A 19,132-nucleotide genomic window follows, 5' to 3' on the forward strand; every position below is an offset into this window, starting at 1 on the left:
AACACATATTTTTTTGCATTGTTGTAATGGGAATTGGGAGGTTATATGTGCGTAACTGTCATGGAAATAATGTCACAATCAGTGTTTGGTTTAATCAGATTGATAAATAATTTGTCACGGTAATCAAATTACTTTTTAAAGTCAAGAAGTAGTGTAATATGTTAATTTTTATTTTATCAGATTACAGTTACTGACTGAATTAAATTAGTTACATTTAAGTACATTACTTGGGTTACACATATTTCTAAAAATAATATTAGTTGTTTAGAATACATTTACTGGTAATCAGAAGGTCGCTGGTTCGATCCCCACAGCCACCGCCATTGTGTCCTTGAGCAAGGCACTTAACTCCAGGTTGCTCCGGGGGGATTGTCCCTGTAATAAGTGCACTGTAAGTCACTTTGGATAAAAGCGTCTGCCAAATGCATAAATGTAAATGTAAATGTAAATATTTAAAACATGAATTATGTTCATATGTATGTCTTTTTGTGTTTCTGTGACAGCTGAAGACACAACAACAATGAACAAGGAGGTAATATAGACATTATTTTGAATTCATTGAGCAGAAGTGTTTTAGAAAATAACTTAAAAGTGTGGTTATTAGTAATGTAATTAATCTGATTTAAATAATGGATCAATACTAATAAAAAAATAAATTATATCATATCACTATTTTTATGATAATTTACCCAACGCTGGTCACAATGTATGGCAGAAAAAAAATAATTGGCTGAAAAACAGCCTTTATTTTCTACAGGGAGGCCCAAGAAAATGATGTCACTGTGATGTCATCGTGAGCAACAACTTGCAACAAACAAATAAATAAGCAAATTGTTTAGGCAGCAAACGTATGTGCTTCTCTTTTGCCATGTGGCCCCTTTTTTTTGGGCCAAACAATTTACTTTTATTTATTTATTTGTATCAAGTTGTTGCTTACGATGACGTCATTTTTTTTTTTTGTGCATTTTTAAAATGTGACCAATTAAACATAGTGGCCCTGTTTTTTTTTGGACTACCCTTGTTCTTTTTGATTTTCAAGTAAAATAGGACCAAGACATTTTCTTGACAGCTTTCCTGAGAATCACCCTATTACTTTAAATGCAACAAAGGGATGTTAGTACTTCTAAAAAAGGACTACTGTATATGCTGTGCAAGTCTCAAGGCTCCTTGTCGCATCTTTTGATTTGTGGTTTTAAAAAGAAAGGGCACAAATACACAACGTGTCCTCGGGCGTCTTTGACTAACACTTTAGATGCTTCTTGCTGGTCATGTCGTTCCAGATCCGGTGCATCTCCTCGGGCGAGATCTGATGGACGGTTATGACCCTTCGGTATCTGCAGAGACTGTAAGCCATTTTCCAGTGATTGAAGCCACTGTTCTGGTATGGGTGAATACCCAACTTCCTCAGACACACCCCAACATAAACATCCTCGAGATGCAAGAGTCTAGTGTGCAAAGAAGTCTTGTAGATCAACTCTGCCACATCTGCGGAGAACACGTATCCCGTGCCCGAGCAGAACGGCGGGTATTTGCTCTCTGGATAAAGGTCTCGAGGCATGTACCATTTACTACGCATGTCCCGTATGGGCCCGCCATTGATGACGTATCCCGTGAAGTACCTACGTCTGGGTTTTGTAGCCGGCTTCAACAGTTTATACACCAAGTTATCCATGTTGACGAAGATATCGCTGTCCGTCTTCATCACATACTTGGCCTGGTTGCAGAAGGTCGCCACCCAACGCATTCCCATCAAAGTTTTGAGTGTCAAATTGTGGTACGAGTCGATAAAATCCTCAACTACGATGTCATGAAAGATCTCGCTCTCTTGCTCCACCATCTGGTTGAGAACTCTATCCATACTGCGTCCGAGAAGGAACAGCGTGATGATGCGAAGGTCGCTGAATGTGCTCTCGTCACCCCAAGTCTCCCGAATGGCCTGGCGAGCATCAAACTCCTTGTGCGTCGTCGTTATGAGGATAACGAGGAAGGGCACGTTGGTTTCGCACTTTTTAGGTTCGTTAATGATGAAATCAAAGGCGTGGGGGTTTAACGGACGAGTCCTGATGTTGCTGAATGTCACGTTGATGCTCTTGAGCACTTTCACCGTTTTATGCGCCGGCGCGGACAGCTGGCCCATGTAGGATGATGTGGAACGGGATATGCTGAGATACCACAGAGCGCTCGCCCAGCAAACAACTGTCAACACGTAGAGGCACGACACTTTTGAAGGCATCATGATGCATTTACGTGCGTTTGGAGCTGTAAATCTTGAATGGTTTTGAAGCCATTAGTGATGGTACCTCAGGCATACATGCAGAATGCTGCATTTGTTCGGTGCTTGACAGTAACTGTTAGAAATGAATGGCTCCAGTTGAAAAAAAAAAAACCCCAAACAAGAGCAGGTCTAATTCGCTGTGTATCCGTTTCGTCTGAAAAAGGAGGGAATTTGTCGCAGAGTATTGAATTCTCCCTTCGCTCTTCGGCATGTTCCACTGAAATTGGAAAAACAAAACAATAACATTTATTTTGAAGTGCACCAGACAGACGTTTAGCCACTACAGCCTGAGGACATTACTATATTACCATAATCATGCTATAGTAAGTAATGCTATATAAGTAAATTCTGTCAATATTTACTCATCCAAACTCATATGCTGTTTTCTTTCCATGAAACACAAACGAGATATTTAGAAGAATCATTATGCAGCGGTTTTAACCTCATGCGACCAAGCATCCACATGTGTGGACATTGTATTTTGCCTTTGCTATACACAACGCATAATTTAAATGAATTTAAACAGACTGAAAACTGTTCACACACTACACTTTCATTTTAATGGTTACCTTTCTGGCGCACCGCATCATGTGATACAACTGCATGATGTTGATTTCAGTGAAGCGCTTCTACGAGAGCAGTGCCAACAAAAGTGTGTCTGGTAAGAAACCTCTTTACGTTTGGTTGTAAAGAGTATTGTCCCTAGTTTCATTTTCCACTTTCAAAAAATCTGTTAATTTTTCGTGCGTCAGTGCGCTGATAAACATGAAGTCCACATATGTGGGAAAATGGGACATTATTCCCTCAAAATAGAAAAATATTTTTTTTTGGTTATGTTGAATAACTTTATCTTTGGGTCATTTTGCTTCACATTAATATACATTTTGTTATCACTGTACAATACTGTTCTATTCATTAACATTAGTAAATGCATTCCTATATATTTACTGTGTATTTTCACATTGAGAATCAAAGTATTCATCCAAAAGCTGAAAAATTATGCTTTCAGAGGCTTTATATGGATTTAGGATGAAAATAAGTTCCATTTCGAACTGTTCTGAGACCAGTGCAGACAGACAGCACACTGGAGGATAAGTCAATCACTAAATAGGGAGCAAGGGAGCATCCTATAGCTTTCCTATGCAGCCAAGTGTGCTCACTAAAATATGATCAAAAGTTCAGATGATGTTTGGACCACTCAACATGTTTGGCAGACATGGGACAATGATAATCAGTACATAGGTTCAGAATTGTTTAATGTGTAATTTTATGTTAACATGGTTGGCAGTGATTGGACGATGCTGGACATTACTTTGAATAAGAATGGTTTATTTAGCTTTACAGAAAATCAGCTATAATGTCTAAAACATCTCAAAAACATGAATAACCATAATAAACAATTTGATGGAAAAAAAAAAAATCTGACTTTCTATAGCTTGTTATTATTTAGAATTTCACAACATAGTCCTGCTGTCCACAAATGTGACCATCCATTTTTAGGAAAACTTGTTTGTTTATTAGGTGCTACTAGTTACAAATCAAAAAGAGAAATGGAAAATGCACACAGTAGTCATGCTCTGGTCTCAGAAGCTGTCTACAAAAGTATAAATAAAAAAAATAAAAAATCCATTAAAGTATGATAAAAGTATTCCAAATGGCTTGTGCAATATATTTCAAGTTAGAGCTGGGCATTGATACAGATTTCCCGATTTGATTCACGAGCTCTCGATTTGAATAAATTCTAAGCACTTCCAATTAATATGGGTTTATTAAGTTATAATGTCTATTTTGCATACATATGCAAGAAATTCTCTCTTAGCTAATTCTGTCAGTTATACAGAGGACATTCTAACTATGTATATTATCATTTGTTTTTTGTAATTTTTGTCATATATATATGCAACTGGTCCTGCTCGATCGGCTCCGAACGGGATTCGAACCGGTGTCTCCGGAATGGGAGGCGGGGATGCTAACGAAGAGGCTAAAGGTTAAAGCCCCTAGCGCCAGTCGCTAGTGCGCCTCTTGAGGCCAGGGGAGTGAGGTTTATACACACAGCACAGCTTTCATGTAGTACCAGCTGTATATATAATGTTACATGTTTATCGTTTACATGCGTAAATCTTTACTATTTACACGTATTTACATTGATATGTAGAACAAGTGCTAAAACGGTACTGTCTCTTTAAGAGAAGTGTCAGTTCAGCTCACAGAAGTGGACAATGAAAGTTGGACTAAAATATTTTTTTAAACTATCAGACTTTTTGACAATTTTTGGACAATAATAACACCAAAAGCTATTGGTTTTCACATGTTTCATGACTTCCAATCTTCAAAAGGATTTTAAATGAACAACTTTTTGGTCTGGTATGGAAATGAGTTTTCAGCCATTTATACATTAGATAAGCTGCTTTGTCTGCATATGGTGGTTTTGTGGCTGGATCTTTTCTCAGTGGGGAAGATAACAAATCACTTCATTTGTGTAACTGAGAAAATATCACAGAGATGCTTTACAAAGAAATTATTTATTGCAAAATAATTGAAACAAAATTGAATTGGTATTTATTTTTATTTTTGAGATTGATGGCAGTGAGCTCATGACAATACTGCCATTAATCTCAGTGTGCAAACAAATGTTTGTTCGCTTCTTTATGCAAAGCTATTTGATTTTACATCTACTGAAATATGGTAAATATTTAGTTTGTGCGCTGAGGCATAGGCAGCTATAACAGAAATGAATGTACTGAAAAATATTAAACTAGAAAATCAATTTCAGATTTAAATAACCTATAAACCCATTAAAACCATTTTGAATAAATATACTGTATAGTATATATACTAGGGATAGCCATTTTGGTCATTTTGCCTACTCGAGTACTCAAGGGGCAATTACATGTTCATATCTGTATATATAATAACATGTCTGACAAACGTCTTTGGCTACTGCATTGCGTCTTGTTGTTCCAGTGTATCGTCTATTCATTATTATAGACTGTTATAAAATAATCTGTTACAAAATGTACAAAAGATTGCATAATCAAAATATAATGCATCCTATTTTGTCTTTATGTGAAAATACACTGTCCAACTCAATGAAAGAATGTGTACAACGCGAGTCTGTCTGTTTTTCCTTCAGGTTATCGTAGTAATCTTTGTAAGCACGCACCAGTTTTATCAGTGACTGTATGAACCGTCTATTTTCAAATCATGGTTGGCTTAACGGGAGATCATGTTTTTAATATGTGTTAAGCTGAAGTCCAGTTTTGAAGACGCTGCATTCTGATCCATTTAGCTGCGCTCAGTCTAGCTGTTTGAAACACTCGCCCACTGCCACATGCCTGAAGTGTGTGTGTGTGTGTGTGTGTGTGTGTGTGTGTGTCTTCCCAAGTGTTCGCTCCTGTGGGAAAGCCACAATGCTCCATAATGTTGTTGCTGTGATGATTCATGAAGCGTTCAGAATTTCCACCTTTCAACTGGGGAAAGTGCAACGAAATGACACATGTCGGACTTCTAACTTGGAACTCATGCAAAAATCGTCAACTCCCATTTAGTCGAGATGCAGGTGTGTGTTACATCACGCAAACGTGTCGGCCCCCAGGGTAAGGAGGTTAACAGTCAATGACAAACATTCACTTTTATTAATTAATATCCATTAGCGAGTCTAAGTTCTTACATTGACTTATAATAAAACGTGTTTAGCAAACTTTATGCAGAGACAGGTGTTCAAAACATGGTTAATTACACTCTCTTTTGATCGTAGAGATAGCATTGCATCAGTATGGTTGCTATGAGACGTCTCTGACAATCAATGTATCCATTTTGACATGTTTGTGTTTAGTTGTCAGGTAATTGTCACTGAATTTCGATTTAAGTGAGAAGTCACATCATGCATGATCACCATCGATCATCGTTTTCATGATCCATCATTGCTGCCATGTCCAAGTACCCGAGTACTCGTGCCATCCTTAACATATACATATATATATATATATTTATTCACTAACACACACACACACACACACACACACACACACACACACACACACACACTTGTTGTGTTTCCATGTTTTATGGGGACTTTCCATAGACATAATGTTTTTTATACTGTACAAACTTTATATTCTATCCCCTAAACCTAACCCTACCCCTAAACCTAACCCTCACAGAAAACTTTCTGCATTTTTACATTTTCAAAAAACATAATTTAGTGTGATTTATAAGCTGTTCTCCTCATGGGGACCGACAAAATGTCCCCACAAGGTCAAACATTTTGGGTTTTACTATCCTTATGGGGACATTTGGTCCCCACAAAGTGATAAATACACGCTCACACACACACACACACACACACACACACACACACACACACACACACACACACACACACACTACAAGTCAATATTACATGCATGCATTTACTCACCATTTATCATTATAAATTCAGATTATAGGATCCATCATCTAGAAAAAAGACACAAACACAATCAATATCTTTTCAAATTTTCTTATGATATTTGAGATAAAGCAACAATGGCGGTACAATAAATATATCATTTAATAGGTTCATCAATACATAAACTGCAAGTCAGTGCACTAAGCAAAAGGACACTCAACAAACATAAAACCTGAAGTTAACTTTAAATAAAAAATGTATCCTATTTAAATAATTAATACACACACACAAAAATATCAATAATTCATGTAATCAATAATTACAAATTAAAAGTTACACCTTCGCAACAACTCTGGAATATGTCTCATAAATGAAAGCAAAATGTTTTGAGCAACTGCATTTCACGTTGACTTTAAAAAGTCAACCTACTAGAAAACAGGCATCTCTCTAAAACAGATTGCTGGGTTCTCTGTCCAAGGTCCTGAAACATCTGTAGCTTTGAGCTTTGATTATATCAGCCCTGTCTTTCCTGATTTGTTTTCTCTGGTTTTGTTACATTAAACCCATCTTAAATGCTGTCTGCTCCAATCAACTCAGCAGTGCTTTGGTTTAGTTAACTTGCCTAAATTCGAAAAGGTGGAACGACAGCTCATAAAGGAGATTCGATAGAAAAGTTACATATGCCCGTCGATATTCAGCTGGTCCACTTTAAAGAGTGTTGGCAGTGATGAAGCATCTGTGGCTCCTCTGTATGCCACTATTAAGAGTTTTTCAGGTGGGATTTTGGCAACTCAGTGTGTGATATTTGCACATCTGATAAATGTGTGTACTTATCAACAAAATGATGCAATTGACAAACAGCATGTATTGCTTTTTTGGGAATAATACACATCATAACAATACTACACACGTAAGAGATGTATTTTGAATTAAGGCTAGAAAATGTCACATTCTTTAATAATAAACAATAATGGCTTTTTTAACAGTGCTTGTTAAGGCTAGCAAAACTATAACTTTTTGCTCATTCTTAGCAGGATGTGAAATGATACATGTACTACATAGTTTGTGCTAAAGACATGAATGATACCTCAAATCACATCGCAACTGCATAGCCATACATTAAAAATATGCAGAATGCCATGGCAACCACCCGTAAAGCCCTAATATCATGCTAGCGATGCACAGGCAATATTGGTGATATGGTAAACAGATGTTTTGCATCACAATTATTGTGTCTTGGATGATAGCATGGCTGGAACGCGGTATTAACCAATAAGCATCCAGGACAAGAACAATCTGTTTTATAATTAGCATTTAGAAATGTTATTAAAATTTCATTCGTATATGGGTGTTGCTTCAACTTTGGGTACTTTTGTGTGCAATGGCTTGATTGTTATTAAAATGAACACATTTCAACTTTTGATCTTTTTGTTCTTTGAAGTTCACATTAAAACATGACCAGGCCTACTTAATTTATATTTGGTATTTTTCAAACGCCTATTATGTATAGAATTCAATGTTTTTGCCTTGTCCCAGACCCAGACTTTCAATATTAAACTATGAAAATCCATTAATAAAATACAAATTAATATATTTTAAGACCAAGTTAATCTCAACACAGAGTGAAATAAAATAAACTTTTTCAAAATTAATATGTGTGAAAATTATTTCATACATATTTTAAAAATCTATTTTAAAAAGATAGAAATAATCTTCAGTTCCACCAAACAGTTTTTCCCTTAATAAAGTCTTTTCAAAAGTTAGAGTACTTATTAAACAAGTCGACAAATGTTTCAGTGAAGAGCATGCTTCAAAATAAATAGTCAAGTGATGTTCAAAGAAAAATCACATGTGAGCAGAATATTTTCATTGGACATAATTTCCAAACACAATGTAATTATGCAAAAAGTGAGTATTTAATTGTGTGTATTTAAGATGCATGAAACATTAGCAAGACAAAGGAGTTAGCCATTTATTAAAAAACTTTAAAAATGTCATTTCCACCACATACTTTTATTAAACACAATACTGAGTTTGAGATGTGCCAGAAATGGAAGCGCAGCGTAGTTCTAGCAGGAAGACTAGCGGCTGTACATCATCGCACAATTAGCTGGGTAATTCCCAGCCAATCACATGTAAGCCATTGCTTTATAAATCTGCTCACAATCTATCACATTGCTGTTTCAGTGTGCCAACACTGCAACCTCCACCACCCCACCACCACCAGCTGAGTCTCGTCCTGCTCATGGGTAGGCTCCTCACTCCTGCCTCCTATCCCCGGCAGGATATGACTGTTCTGAATACAACTTCTACGCCAAAGAGAGACTGTGGAGCGGAGGGGGGCGGGGCCGGGCTAGAATGTTGCATGCCCGGTCCCGCCCCTCCGCTCCACAGAGACATTACTTTTCTGTTTAATAAATAAATGTCTTCTTAAATTTCACTCAAGTCTGCAAGTCTTCCTGATAGAAATGACACTTGGGAATTTTTATGACTTTCCTGATGCATGTCCATACACTGTTAGAAGACAAATTAAACTAGCGAGAGATTGGAAAATGTTGTAATAAGAATTTACTCTCCAAAAGTCCATAGTGCACCTACATATTCACCAATATTCAGATTTCTGTGAAAGTCCGTTAGATAAAGATCTGTTGAGCATTATTATAATGTGTGTTCATTTAAAATGATTGTATTAATTAAAGATGTACCATAAAGAATTACCATAATTTTAAACTAAGGAACACAATTGCTTGTGTAGAGCCGTTCTTTCAGGAAATTTATAGACAAACCTTATATGAAGATGACATTAAGATCTATACAACTATATATAATTTGTGCGGTTAGTCTCAGCTGTTTCATTTAGATCCAATACATCTACTCCAAACTTCCACACAGAAGACCTTTCAGGTATGAGAGAAATACATTTAGCAGATTATAGATAAAAAAATTATGGAATATCTCACAAAAAGAAAAACAAACGGCAAAGCCACCACACTGATTTAATGGCCATATGATAAATGAATTCTGCCATTAAGCTCCGCAGTAGTTTGCCAGGATTGCACCATCTGCCATATAGAGATGAAACCAGCACATTTAGTGCAGCACAGGTGGAAGTAAATGTCAATATGTGAAATTACTTTAGAATCACTCTGAAATCTCTCACTTTCCTCAAAGGTGTGATGGGAAAATCATTTTATATGAAGAGCCAGCAAGCGGATGACATTACTTTGGTGCACACACACACACAGACACACTTGCTATCTATATTAAAAATATAGAGATAAAATTTGTTTTAGCTGTGTTCATATCCAGTCTAGTGGATACAACTCCAATAAATTAACCTTAAACGAAACCTTCAGGTTTGTTCCTAGATAACATCATTTGTGTGCCAGTCTACAAGAGGAGCTGCCAGAACCACACACACACACACACACACACACACACACACACACGCGCACGCACACGCACGCACACACACACACACACACACACACACACACACACACACACACACACACACACACACACACACACACACAGACTGGATTAAATGGAGATAAATTCACAATCAAAGCATGTTTATCAAGCAATCCTGGAGAAAATAGTGTCTGTAAGAACAGATAAAGTCATCAAAAGGACAAATGCCGCTGTTAAAACAAGGAACAGCTGCAGATAGCCTCTACCTGACTTAGATAAGTGATGTATGGACTTATATTCAGAACAGAAAAAAATTCAAAGCACATTATAATGTTTTTATTTTAACAGGTTAGTCCCTTAAAATTAACAGTTTTCATAAAAGCATTTCCAGTTACAAACTACTTTTTTTCATGGTGCATCGCTATCTTTTGTTACATTGTATTGCACATATCGCCGAACAAACTGACACTCATATCTCTCATGTGAAGTCCAATTCAGTTTAGTGAATCAGTTCATTCAGACAAAACATGATGAGAATATTTAGTTAATTGCTGCTGTTGATCACTGTTTTTAACACGGTTATATAAATGATGGTGCTTTTGTATGTTCATGTTTAATGCTGTCACTACAATTGAGATCCTCATTGTTATGCGCCCAATAAACACTGTTCTATCAGGAAGACCTGCAGATTTGAGTGAAATTTAAGGTGACATTAATTTGATGAATATAAAACAGTAATGTAATGTCTCTCTTTGGCATAAGCCCCATCTGGCGGTCTGAAAAAGTTGTACTCGGAACTGTCATATCCTGCTGGGGATAGGAGGCAGGGGCGAGGAGCCTATCCCCATGCAAAACGGGACTCAACTGGTGGTGGTGGGGTGGTGGAGGTTGCCGTGTTAGCACACTAGCTAATGGTGCGATGATGTACAGCTGCTAGTCTCCCCGCTAGAACAACGCTGTGCTTACATTTCTGTTTTGCAGAAAATATCTACAACCTAATGGCTATGCATTTCAAATAAATTTCATAAATTTAATTGCTACTTGTTGTTAGTAGGTTGAAGTATAGCTAACTTCTTTTTCAAAAGGAGTAGCTAGACTGTAGCTGACTTCATTTGAAGTTCTTATTTTAGGCACTGAAACATAATATATCCAGGCAATGAACTAATTAGCGTGTTATAAATAAAAGGTATGCCAATGAAACAGCCTCTGTAGTCAGAAAGGACCAATCAACCTTTCCATACAGTGTACTGTGATGAGTTAAACCTCTGTATCCTATTGATTTGCTGTAGAGAAATGTAAAGCAGTTTTGATTGATTTAATTTCAAACTCTGGCAGGTTTAAAGTCGCTGTTAATAAATCCAGGAGGGGAATGGTGCATAAAAAGTACTTATATATTCAGCAAACTGGTTTCCAATTCATATTTATCACATTCTGTCTCTCTTTACTGTTTTCATTTTGCACAGTTAATTTCTATATCTTTTGCTCTTCTTGTAAATGAAGGCCGTTTTATGCTAATTTATTCTGTCTTTAGATAATTGATAAAAACACTTATATTGCACTCATACAGCTTTTCTTGAGCTGATGGATTTGTGTATTAATTGATTGAGGTACAAAATAGCAAAATAGCCTTTAGTAGGTTTTGGAGCAGAGTCACATTTCTAAATGCTTTTTAGTCTTACTGCATCTCTCCTTTGTAAAACCTAACAATGATGATAAACAGAGAGCATAGATGGGAAAATAAAAATAAAGAAAGAATAAAAACGGCTATATGTAATGCTAATTGATTCAACAGGTGCACTCATTTGTGTGAGTGACAGGAGATCACCATGGCAACAGAACAGTGGGATGACTGCCAGAGCGATAAACTCAGACCCTCTCTACTCACACACACACACACACACACACACACACACACACACACACACACACACACACAGCTGCACCAACCACAGTTGGTGCAGCTATCATTATGAGGACTCTCCATAGACATAATGATTTTTATACTGTACGTAACTATAGATTATATTCCCTAATCCTACCCTAAACCTAACCCTCACAAAAAAGACCTGCGTATAATAACAAAACTTCTGGTGAAGAACTACACTTCAACTTCAGTACACTAGAAAGAGCCACCAATCGGAGAATCGCGTCAAAGCTTGTGAAAACAGCTCGAGCGAGCGGCCACATCCATGACGCACTGCAAATGATGCAATCAAGTTGGTCTCCCAACAATTTCAAACTACTTGTATATTTGTGAATATTTTGCCTTAAACTTAAAATGCATTGCTTCTATACTTATAATTCATTTTAAATCAGCAGCTTTATATGTTTTAATAGTCTTTATCTCGGTTACATCCTTCTCAAGGCTTTATGGGATTGTAGATTATTCCCTAATAAAGTATGAAGGCTGCATCTTTGCCTTTTTGTCCAATTTTCAAATACTTCTAAGCTTCAAATATAAGTTTGCAATGTTTGCGTCACCTCAGAGCTTGTTGGTTTGGTTCGTGGCTTAGAACTTTTTTTAAGAAGGATTTTATGAACTCACTATGGAAAAAAAATACGTGGGAAAATACTTCCTCCGTATTTAAAAGTAGGCAGGCACTTTTGCGCTCTGTTCTGCCAGGACACAAAGTTGTGTTTATAAGGTACCTGCTAAAACAATGAACACTTTTGAGGATCAACTCACTGGATTTGATCAAGTTTGCCCGATATGTGGCATTACATATCTGAAAGCTTTTGTTTGAGGCAGTTTATGACAAGTAAACAAGAAATCCATGAGCAGAACTGTTATGTATGTGAATTACTTTTAGATGGACAGAAATTACAATAACAGTCCACACATTTCCACAAATTGCATGTACAAGTGTTCATAGACCGACTACTATGCAATTGTTTGAATGAGTTTTCACCATGTCAGTCTATTTTAGATAAACTATAAACTATTTCAGTTAAACCCACCTCTGAATGGCAAATAGAAACAAAACAAACCGTGATCGGTCACTTATCACGTCATTTAAAGGTAACAAAACCTATGAAACTCTATCCTGCTATATAGCAAAAGGAACGTATAATAAAAACTGAGATTTGTTTTTGCTGGTTGAAGGTGGGTGTTGTTTTAATTTAGGAGAGGGTTGTTATTAATCTGGACTCAGTTGGACATGGAGCTGCCTACTTAAGCCATAATACTACTACTACTAACATGAAGGCTGTTCCAAAAGGTAGAATACCTTCTAAGATATCTCCTTTAGGCCAAATTCACGCAGATTCTCATTAATCCTTCACGGAGAAGACAATCCCATTATTAACTCCAATAAGCGCAGTGGAAAAAAATCCATAGTTATATACTCATAACAATATTATAGCAATTGCAATATATACTTATGTACTTGAAATTAATTCAAGACTAAAAATGTCAATAAAAATAGTTACATTTAATTAAAGTATGCTGCTTCAGAAAGTAAGTGTGCAGTAAACAGCAAGGCAGCTCACTTGGGTTTGGAACACAGCCTGCCGGAATCAATCAGCCTGTACAGTGGTTGTCACAAGGGACTAAAGTTATGATGTAAGGGTTATTTACATGAAAAGTTCAGCATTACAAAATATAAGTCATCAATTTCAGCAGAAAAGGCACAGTCACCGAGAAATGCACTGAGCCATACCTTGAATCGTATCATTTATAATGAGATCTGAGCAGCACTGTGGCAACAGTAAATTCCTGAGGAGATCTTGAGCACATCCTTTACTTCAGTAATTACAGACGGGTTTAGAGCTAGGCCTGAACTCTTTCAAATTTCACTTGCATTGCCAAAAGCAGTCACTCCGTTCCCATTTGGCATGCATTGCAAATCATCTCGCAAAGCCATGTATATTCATGAAAGGGAAATACAAGTCATTTCTTGAAACTCTGGGGAACATTACAAACCACGGAAATAATTACACAAAACAACCAGAAGATACTTTGGTATATGGTGATTTATGATACGACGGGGGGCAAATCCGTAGTAGGAGAACAATGTGAAGACACCTATTCATCAAAGCGGCGACATCCATTTCTTCTTGCCGCTAGGTTCAGCTTTCTGCAGTCTATTCAGTAAAGAGAGCAATTATACTGTGGTCTATACGTCAGAGAGGACAGGGTGTGATTTATAGTCCTAAACTGATCTGAACGCAGCATTCTCAAACGGCTAACCAATAAAGATATTTACACTTTAGCACATGACACTTTCAATGTACAAATCTGCATTTCTACAGAAACCATCAATTTGACATAAAGTATAAAAGAGTATCATCATTCATAAATAAAAAAACAATTAAATAAAAACAAATCCATCAATGGTTAAATGCAAATAATCATTTAGGGGCTGTTCAAAAAGGACGAGTTGTGTTAAAACAGCTAGACAGAGAACAACGGTATTAAATGTTATGTTTTGAACTTTGTTTACAAAGCTAACAATCTTTTGAACTTGAAAAATGAACGAATGCTTTGGTAGTAATTGTTTACCAGACTTTCAGAAATATGCGTTGGTCAAGCTCAGGCACTTAAACTTCGATTATATCTTGATTATTGACTCAATGGCAAGAAAATGAACAGGGTGGATCCCAACAAGATGGATATAAAGAGCTAAAGTTAGCCATTGTTAAAGGTGCACTCAGTAACTTTTTGCTCGTGCCATCTTGGACTTACAGTGACATCTAGTGTTGTGGATGCAGCATGATTCAAAACCAATCATTTTCAGTTACAGATGCCATTGTAGAAATTCACTATTCACAATCAGCCATGATCAATTTATTTCACGAGTGAAAGTGTCCAATGCAAGACGGTTGCTGAGATAAAGTGAGTAGTATTCAGATGGTCATTTGTTTCTAAAATGGCAGCCCCCATGAGGGCGCCCCTGCCACATGTAGTATAAAACAGCTTTTATAAGGTTACTGATATGACTAGAATCCTCATCTCATATGAGTGCTCATGATTTTGTACATATGTTTCAAAATTGCAAATGTTCGCTGTCCTTTTCTTCATATCGCGGCAGCATTTTTGTGGTCCAGTCTGCATAACGTTGCGGCCCATTTTAGCCTATCGCGGCCCATTCGGCCTGATTTGCTACCGACCCACCAGCCCGCTCGGTTCTCCTGATGGATAGTACACCCCTGAATGGCATCAAAGTGCATCGGCCCACCGGTAAATGCCCAGTATGCCAGATTACCAGTCTAGCCCTGCATGTAGTGGGTTAAAGCACATAACTGGTAATCAGAAGGTTGGTGGTTCGAACCCCACAGCCACCACCATTGTGTCCTTGAGCAAGGCATTTAACTCCAGGTTGCTCCGGGGGGATTGTCCCTGTAATAAGTGCACTGTAAGTCGCTTTGTATAAAATGCCAAATGCATAAATGTAAATGTAATATTTAAAAATCAGCTGATGTAAAAGAAAACTAATATGATTTCCATCTTTAGAAATTGCAAGTTTCATCCCATTCAATTCAATGTATTAAGACATATATGATGGAGACATACTGTACACTAACAATTAATAAGTAGTGCAAACAGAAAGCAACATTAAAAGGTCCTGTGTGAACGGCCCCTTCAAATATTTTGTTTTAAGCTACAGTCCACAGCTAAAGACCAGAAAAACACATATTAAGAGAAGTATACAGTGAAAAAGCATTAAATAATGAATAAAACCAGAGCAGAGAGACAAACAAACACATACACATGCTGTTTTCCCATTTGGCTTGCTCTATCATCATCTCCTTTCCATTTGAAAGGCTGCGTTTAGCCCGGCTGCCATTTAATGATGCATGAAGGTCTTGATAAAGGATGCCGTCTCCTCTCTTGAGAATGTCCCTTTCCCAGCAGATCTCTAACTAAAGCTGGCCTTGATAAGACCTCGCTGCGTGAAGCCAGACTTTGTGTTTTCAAACGATAATACGTAATTGAATGATTACTGGTAGACATCTTAGATAAACACTGTCTTTTTGCACAGATGTATACTGAGGTAGATAAAGGCAGAAGAGTAAAAACAATAATCGTGTGTTCCCACAATTCCCAGCATGATCCATCGTATTTCATTATATTTTATGGGAATAGTTATGTTTCTTTTTATTTTTAATATCAGTTTCGTACACTGGGGTGTTCTGTTTTATATTTGATGTAGTCTAGTTAATGTTTACAGCATTATTTAAATTTCACATGTGTTACCCTGATGGTGTTTATTGGTCATAGCTCCTGGAAGAGCCACTATTGGTGAACTTAAAGTCATCATGTGCTCTTTTGTAATTTTTATGATGATTAACAAAACCTTGTAAAGTAAAATAAGCAGATTTTTACAGTTTCAGAATGTTAATATCAAGTTTATTACTGTAAATTTAACAGATTTTTTTTTTTTTACAGTGCCATCGTGGTCATGATTGTAAATGGTAAATGGTAAATTTTGCAGGTTGTTCTGTAAAGTTGTTTAAATTTTACTGTATTTTTTGCATAATTATTCTGGCAACCAGCGCTGCCAGTTTTTTTTATGGTTGTTCAATTGATTGAAGACAGGAGGATTGTTCAAGAAACCCATTTGTAAGCATTATTTTTGCAATTTAGTCGATGTGCTGGTCTGGGTGCTGCTCCACCGTTAAAATACTGTTCGATGTAAGTTAGGATGATATTAAGAGTAATGCTTGCAATGTAATCTGGAAACCCAGCAAAAGACTTGAAATAAAAATGAAAGAACTGTGTAGGAGTGAAGCCTGTCACCAGCCCGTTAGCTGCTAGTCATTATTGGTAATAGCCGGCATTACCTCTTCGAGAGCGCTGACAGAATGCAACCTGCATGAACCAGGAGGTACCCACAGTTCATCTCACAGTCATAAAATTCACTCGACATGTCATAAAACTCCTGATGACATGAGCCCTTTTCAATGGTGAAGTGCAGTAGATGTCAGGCGTAACAGAGAATGCATAAGAAGGAATTTAGGTAAAAGTGCAGGAAAACATTACTGCAGTGAGCAAACTTTTGCTGAACTGTTTGAATTACATCCTAATATGAAGATAACATATTGATCTATGAGAGCAGAGCAGACATTGAGCTGCATGGATGGGATCTCCTCTGATTTACAACTGAGTACATTCTTGCTTTGCAAGCAAGATATCATTTAGCATTTTGCTAGATGGTTTGTCAGCAGATGTGCCTCCAAAACACTGCATATCTTTCCATATCAAAGTAATCTGTAAAATAAGAAACAAGTCAAACAAAGCTACACCGTGTCAACACTATAACTCATGCCCATAATTCATAATCAAAACTATATTATGTCTATAATTCATGATAAATAACCCAACAGTTAAATTAACATTTTAACTTGCATTAATGCATTTTTTAACTTAAAGGGCTCCAAAAGTTGGTATTATACAAACAGTACTTTCTCCTATCCCAGATTAATATGCAGAGACAACTATAATAAAGTTAACATTTTAATGCAAGTCCAAATTAGCGTCATAGTGTATGTTAAAGTTTACATTTCAGCTTGCACTAATGCATTTAAACTTAAATGGATTTAATGTTAAACGTATGCACCTTAAAACAAAACTCTACTTCATATAGTACAAACCTTTCATGACGAATTTACCAGAAAAGCAAGGGAATTAATTCCTAGAAGTGGGATAAAAACATATGTACATATGAAATACTACTAACAACAAATCGATACTGCAGTGCCCATGTATCCCATCACATTTCAGCATTTGAAAGTAACTTATTTTTTTCCATTTATTCCAGTAGCCTGGAGGTGCCTCTCATCTCACAGCCATGTGCCCTCTGAATGCTAACGAGCCCAGCATTGTGTCAACAACATAGAATAAAAATAAAACGGCATCAGCAATCTTACCAAAGACAAAAAAACAACCACTTGTGCTTTTTTCCCAATAGTCCGATTGACACACTAACATTAGTACTCGCATAATTTACATATTTCCAGCTTTAGGGGGTTGAGCTAAATTGAGCTTTGCTAAAACTGCAGCACAAGGGCAGAAATCAAATCAATCAAACGATTAAATGAGTGCAGCTACATTAAGCCAAATGAAAAGTTTTGATGAATTGCTGCAAAAGCAGCGAAACCAAATAAGCTCATAAAATGTACATTAATGTTGCATTATTCCATACAGTGGGAAGTTGCTTTGGAAACAGTGTACATTTGCTGAACTTGCTAATTTACATTTAACACACATAATTTTTAATTTCATTTTTTTTCTGAAGCAGCAGTATGATTTTACAGTTGTGTTTTGACACATCCTTGCTATCTCTTTGTTGTCATAGATTCAGCGATGTTCATTGCTATATTTAAAGGCACTTAAATAAGCTGGGCGATATATCGAATATTCACGATACAATCACAATGATTTTGATGATGATGTACAAGTAAAAACAAATGATATTGTGAATATCATAATGATTTTAATGTGCTTTTTTATTTAGCCACTATGTTTCCTAAAGAGCGCATCATTAAAAAACAGTAATTTTAAGATCCTTTTGGACTGCACAACTAATCAAACAACCAGAATCTCCATATGTTGATGTGAATATATAAAAACATGACACAGTATCACAGATAGGGGGATGAAAGCATTTCACCAGATTTGAAAAGAGGAACATTGTAAACTGTGAAATACACACTGTACTTTTCACAAAAAAAAAAAGTATCCAAGTGAAGGTGCAATAATAATTCAGTATTATATTATAATAATAAAAATGACTGGGTCCCACAATAATAATCCAGTATTATATTAAGTTCAAACTGGGTTCAAACAATAAGTAAGTGGCGTTTTTTGCCTACTAAAAAATAAATAAATAAATAATAAAAAAATACATGTGGGTAAATAATAATTTTTATTAGGCTACTATCACTGTATAGAGGTGCAGATAAATGCAAGTGATTAAATACCATTCTTCCTAGTGTTCATTTAGTAAAAAGTGTGGAAAACATGCCCTCATTATTTTAACTAGATTTTTAATGGAGATTTCTGTAGTCATGTCTCCCATTTATATATCTATCAATACTTCGATCTGGTAGAG

At 36.4% G+C, this 19,132-nt stretch overlaps 1 protein-coding gene across 1 annotated transcript in view; it reads right to left on the reverse strand.

Moving 5' to 3' along the window:
- Positions 1-1,206: 1,206 nt before the first annotated feature.
- LOC127659220 (beta-1,3-galactosyltransferase 1) overlaps positions 1,207-19,132 on the reverse strand; it is a 173,109-nt gene continuing 155,183 nt past the window's right edge. Inside the window, exons 3-4 of the mRNA XM_052148939.1 lie at positions 6,696-6,733; positions 1,207-2,492 (exon numbers count right to left, since the gene is read on the reverse strand). Coding sequence (XP_052004899.1) covers positions 1,241-2,236 — 996 coding nt within the window. The 5' untranslated portion in view covers positions 2,237-2,492; positions 6,696-6,733 and the 3' untranslated portion in view covers positions 1,207-1,240. The remainder of the gene's footprint in view (positions 2,493-6,695; positions 6,734-19,132) is intronic.

This window comes from Xyrauchen texanus, chromosome 18 (assembly GCF_025860055.1).
Source record: "Xyrauchen texanus isolate HMW12.3.18 chromosome 18, RBS_HiC_50CHRs, whole genome shotgun sequence".
NCBI lineage: Eukaryota > Metazoa > Chordata > Actinopteri > Cypriniformes > Catostomidae > Xyrauchen > Xyrauchen texanus.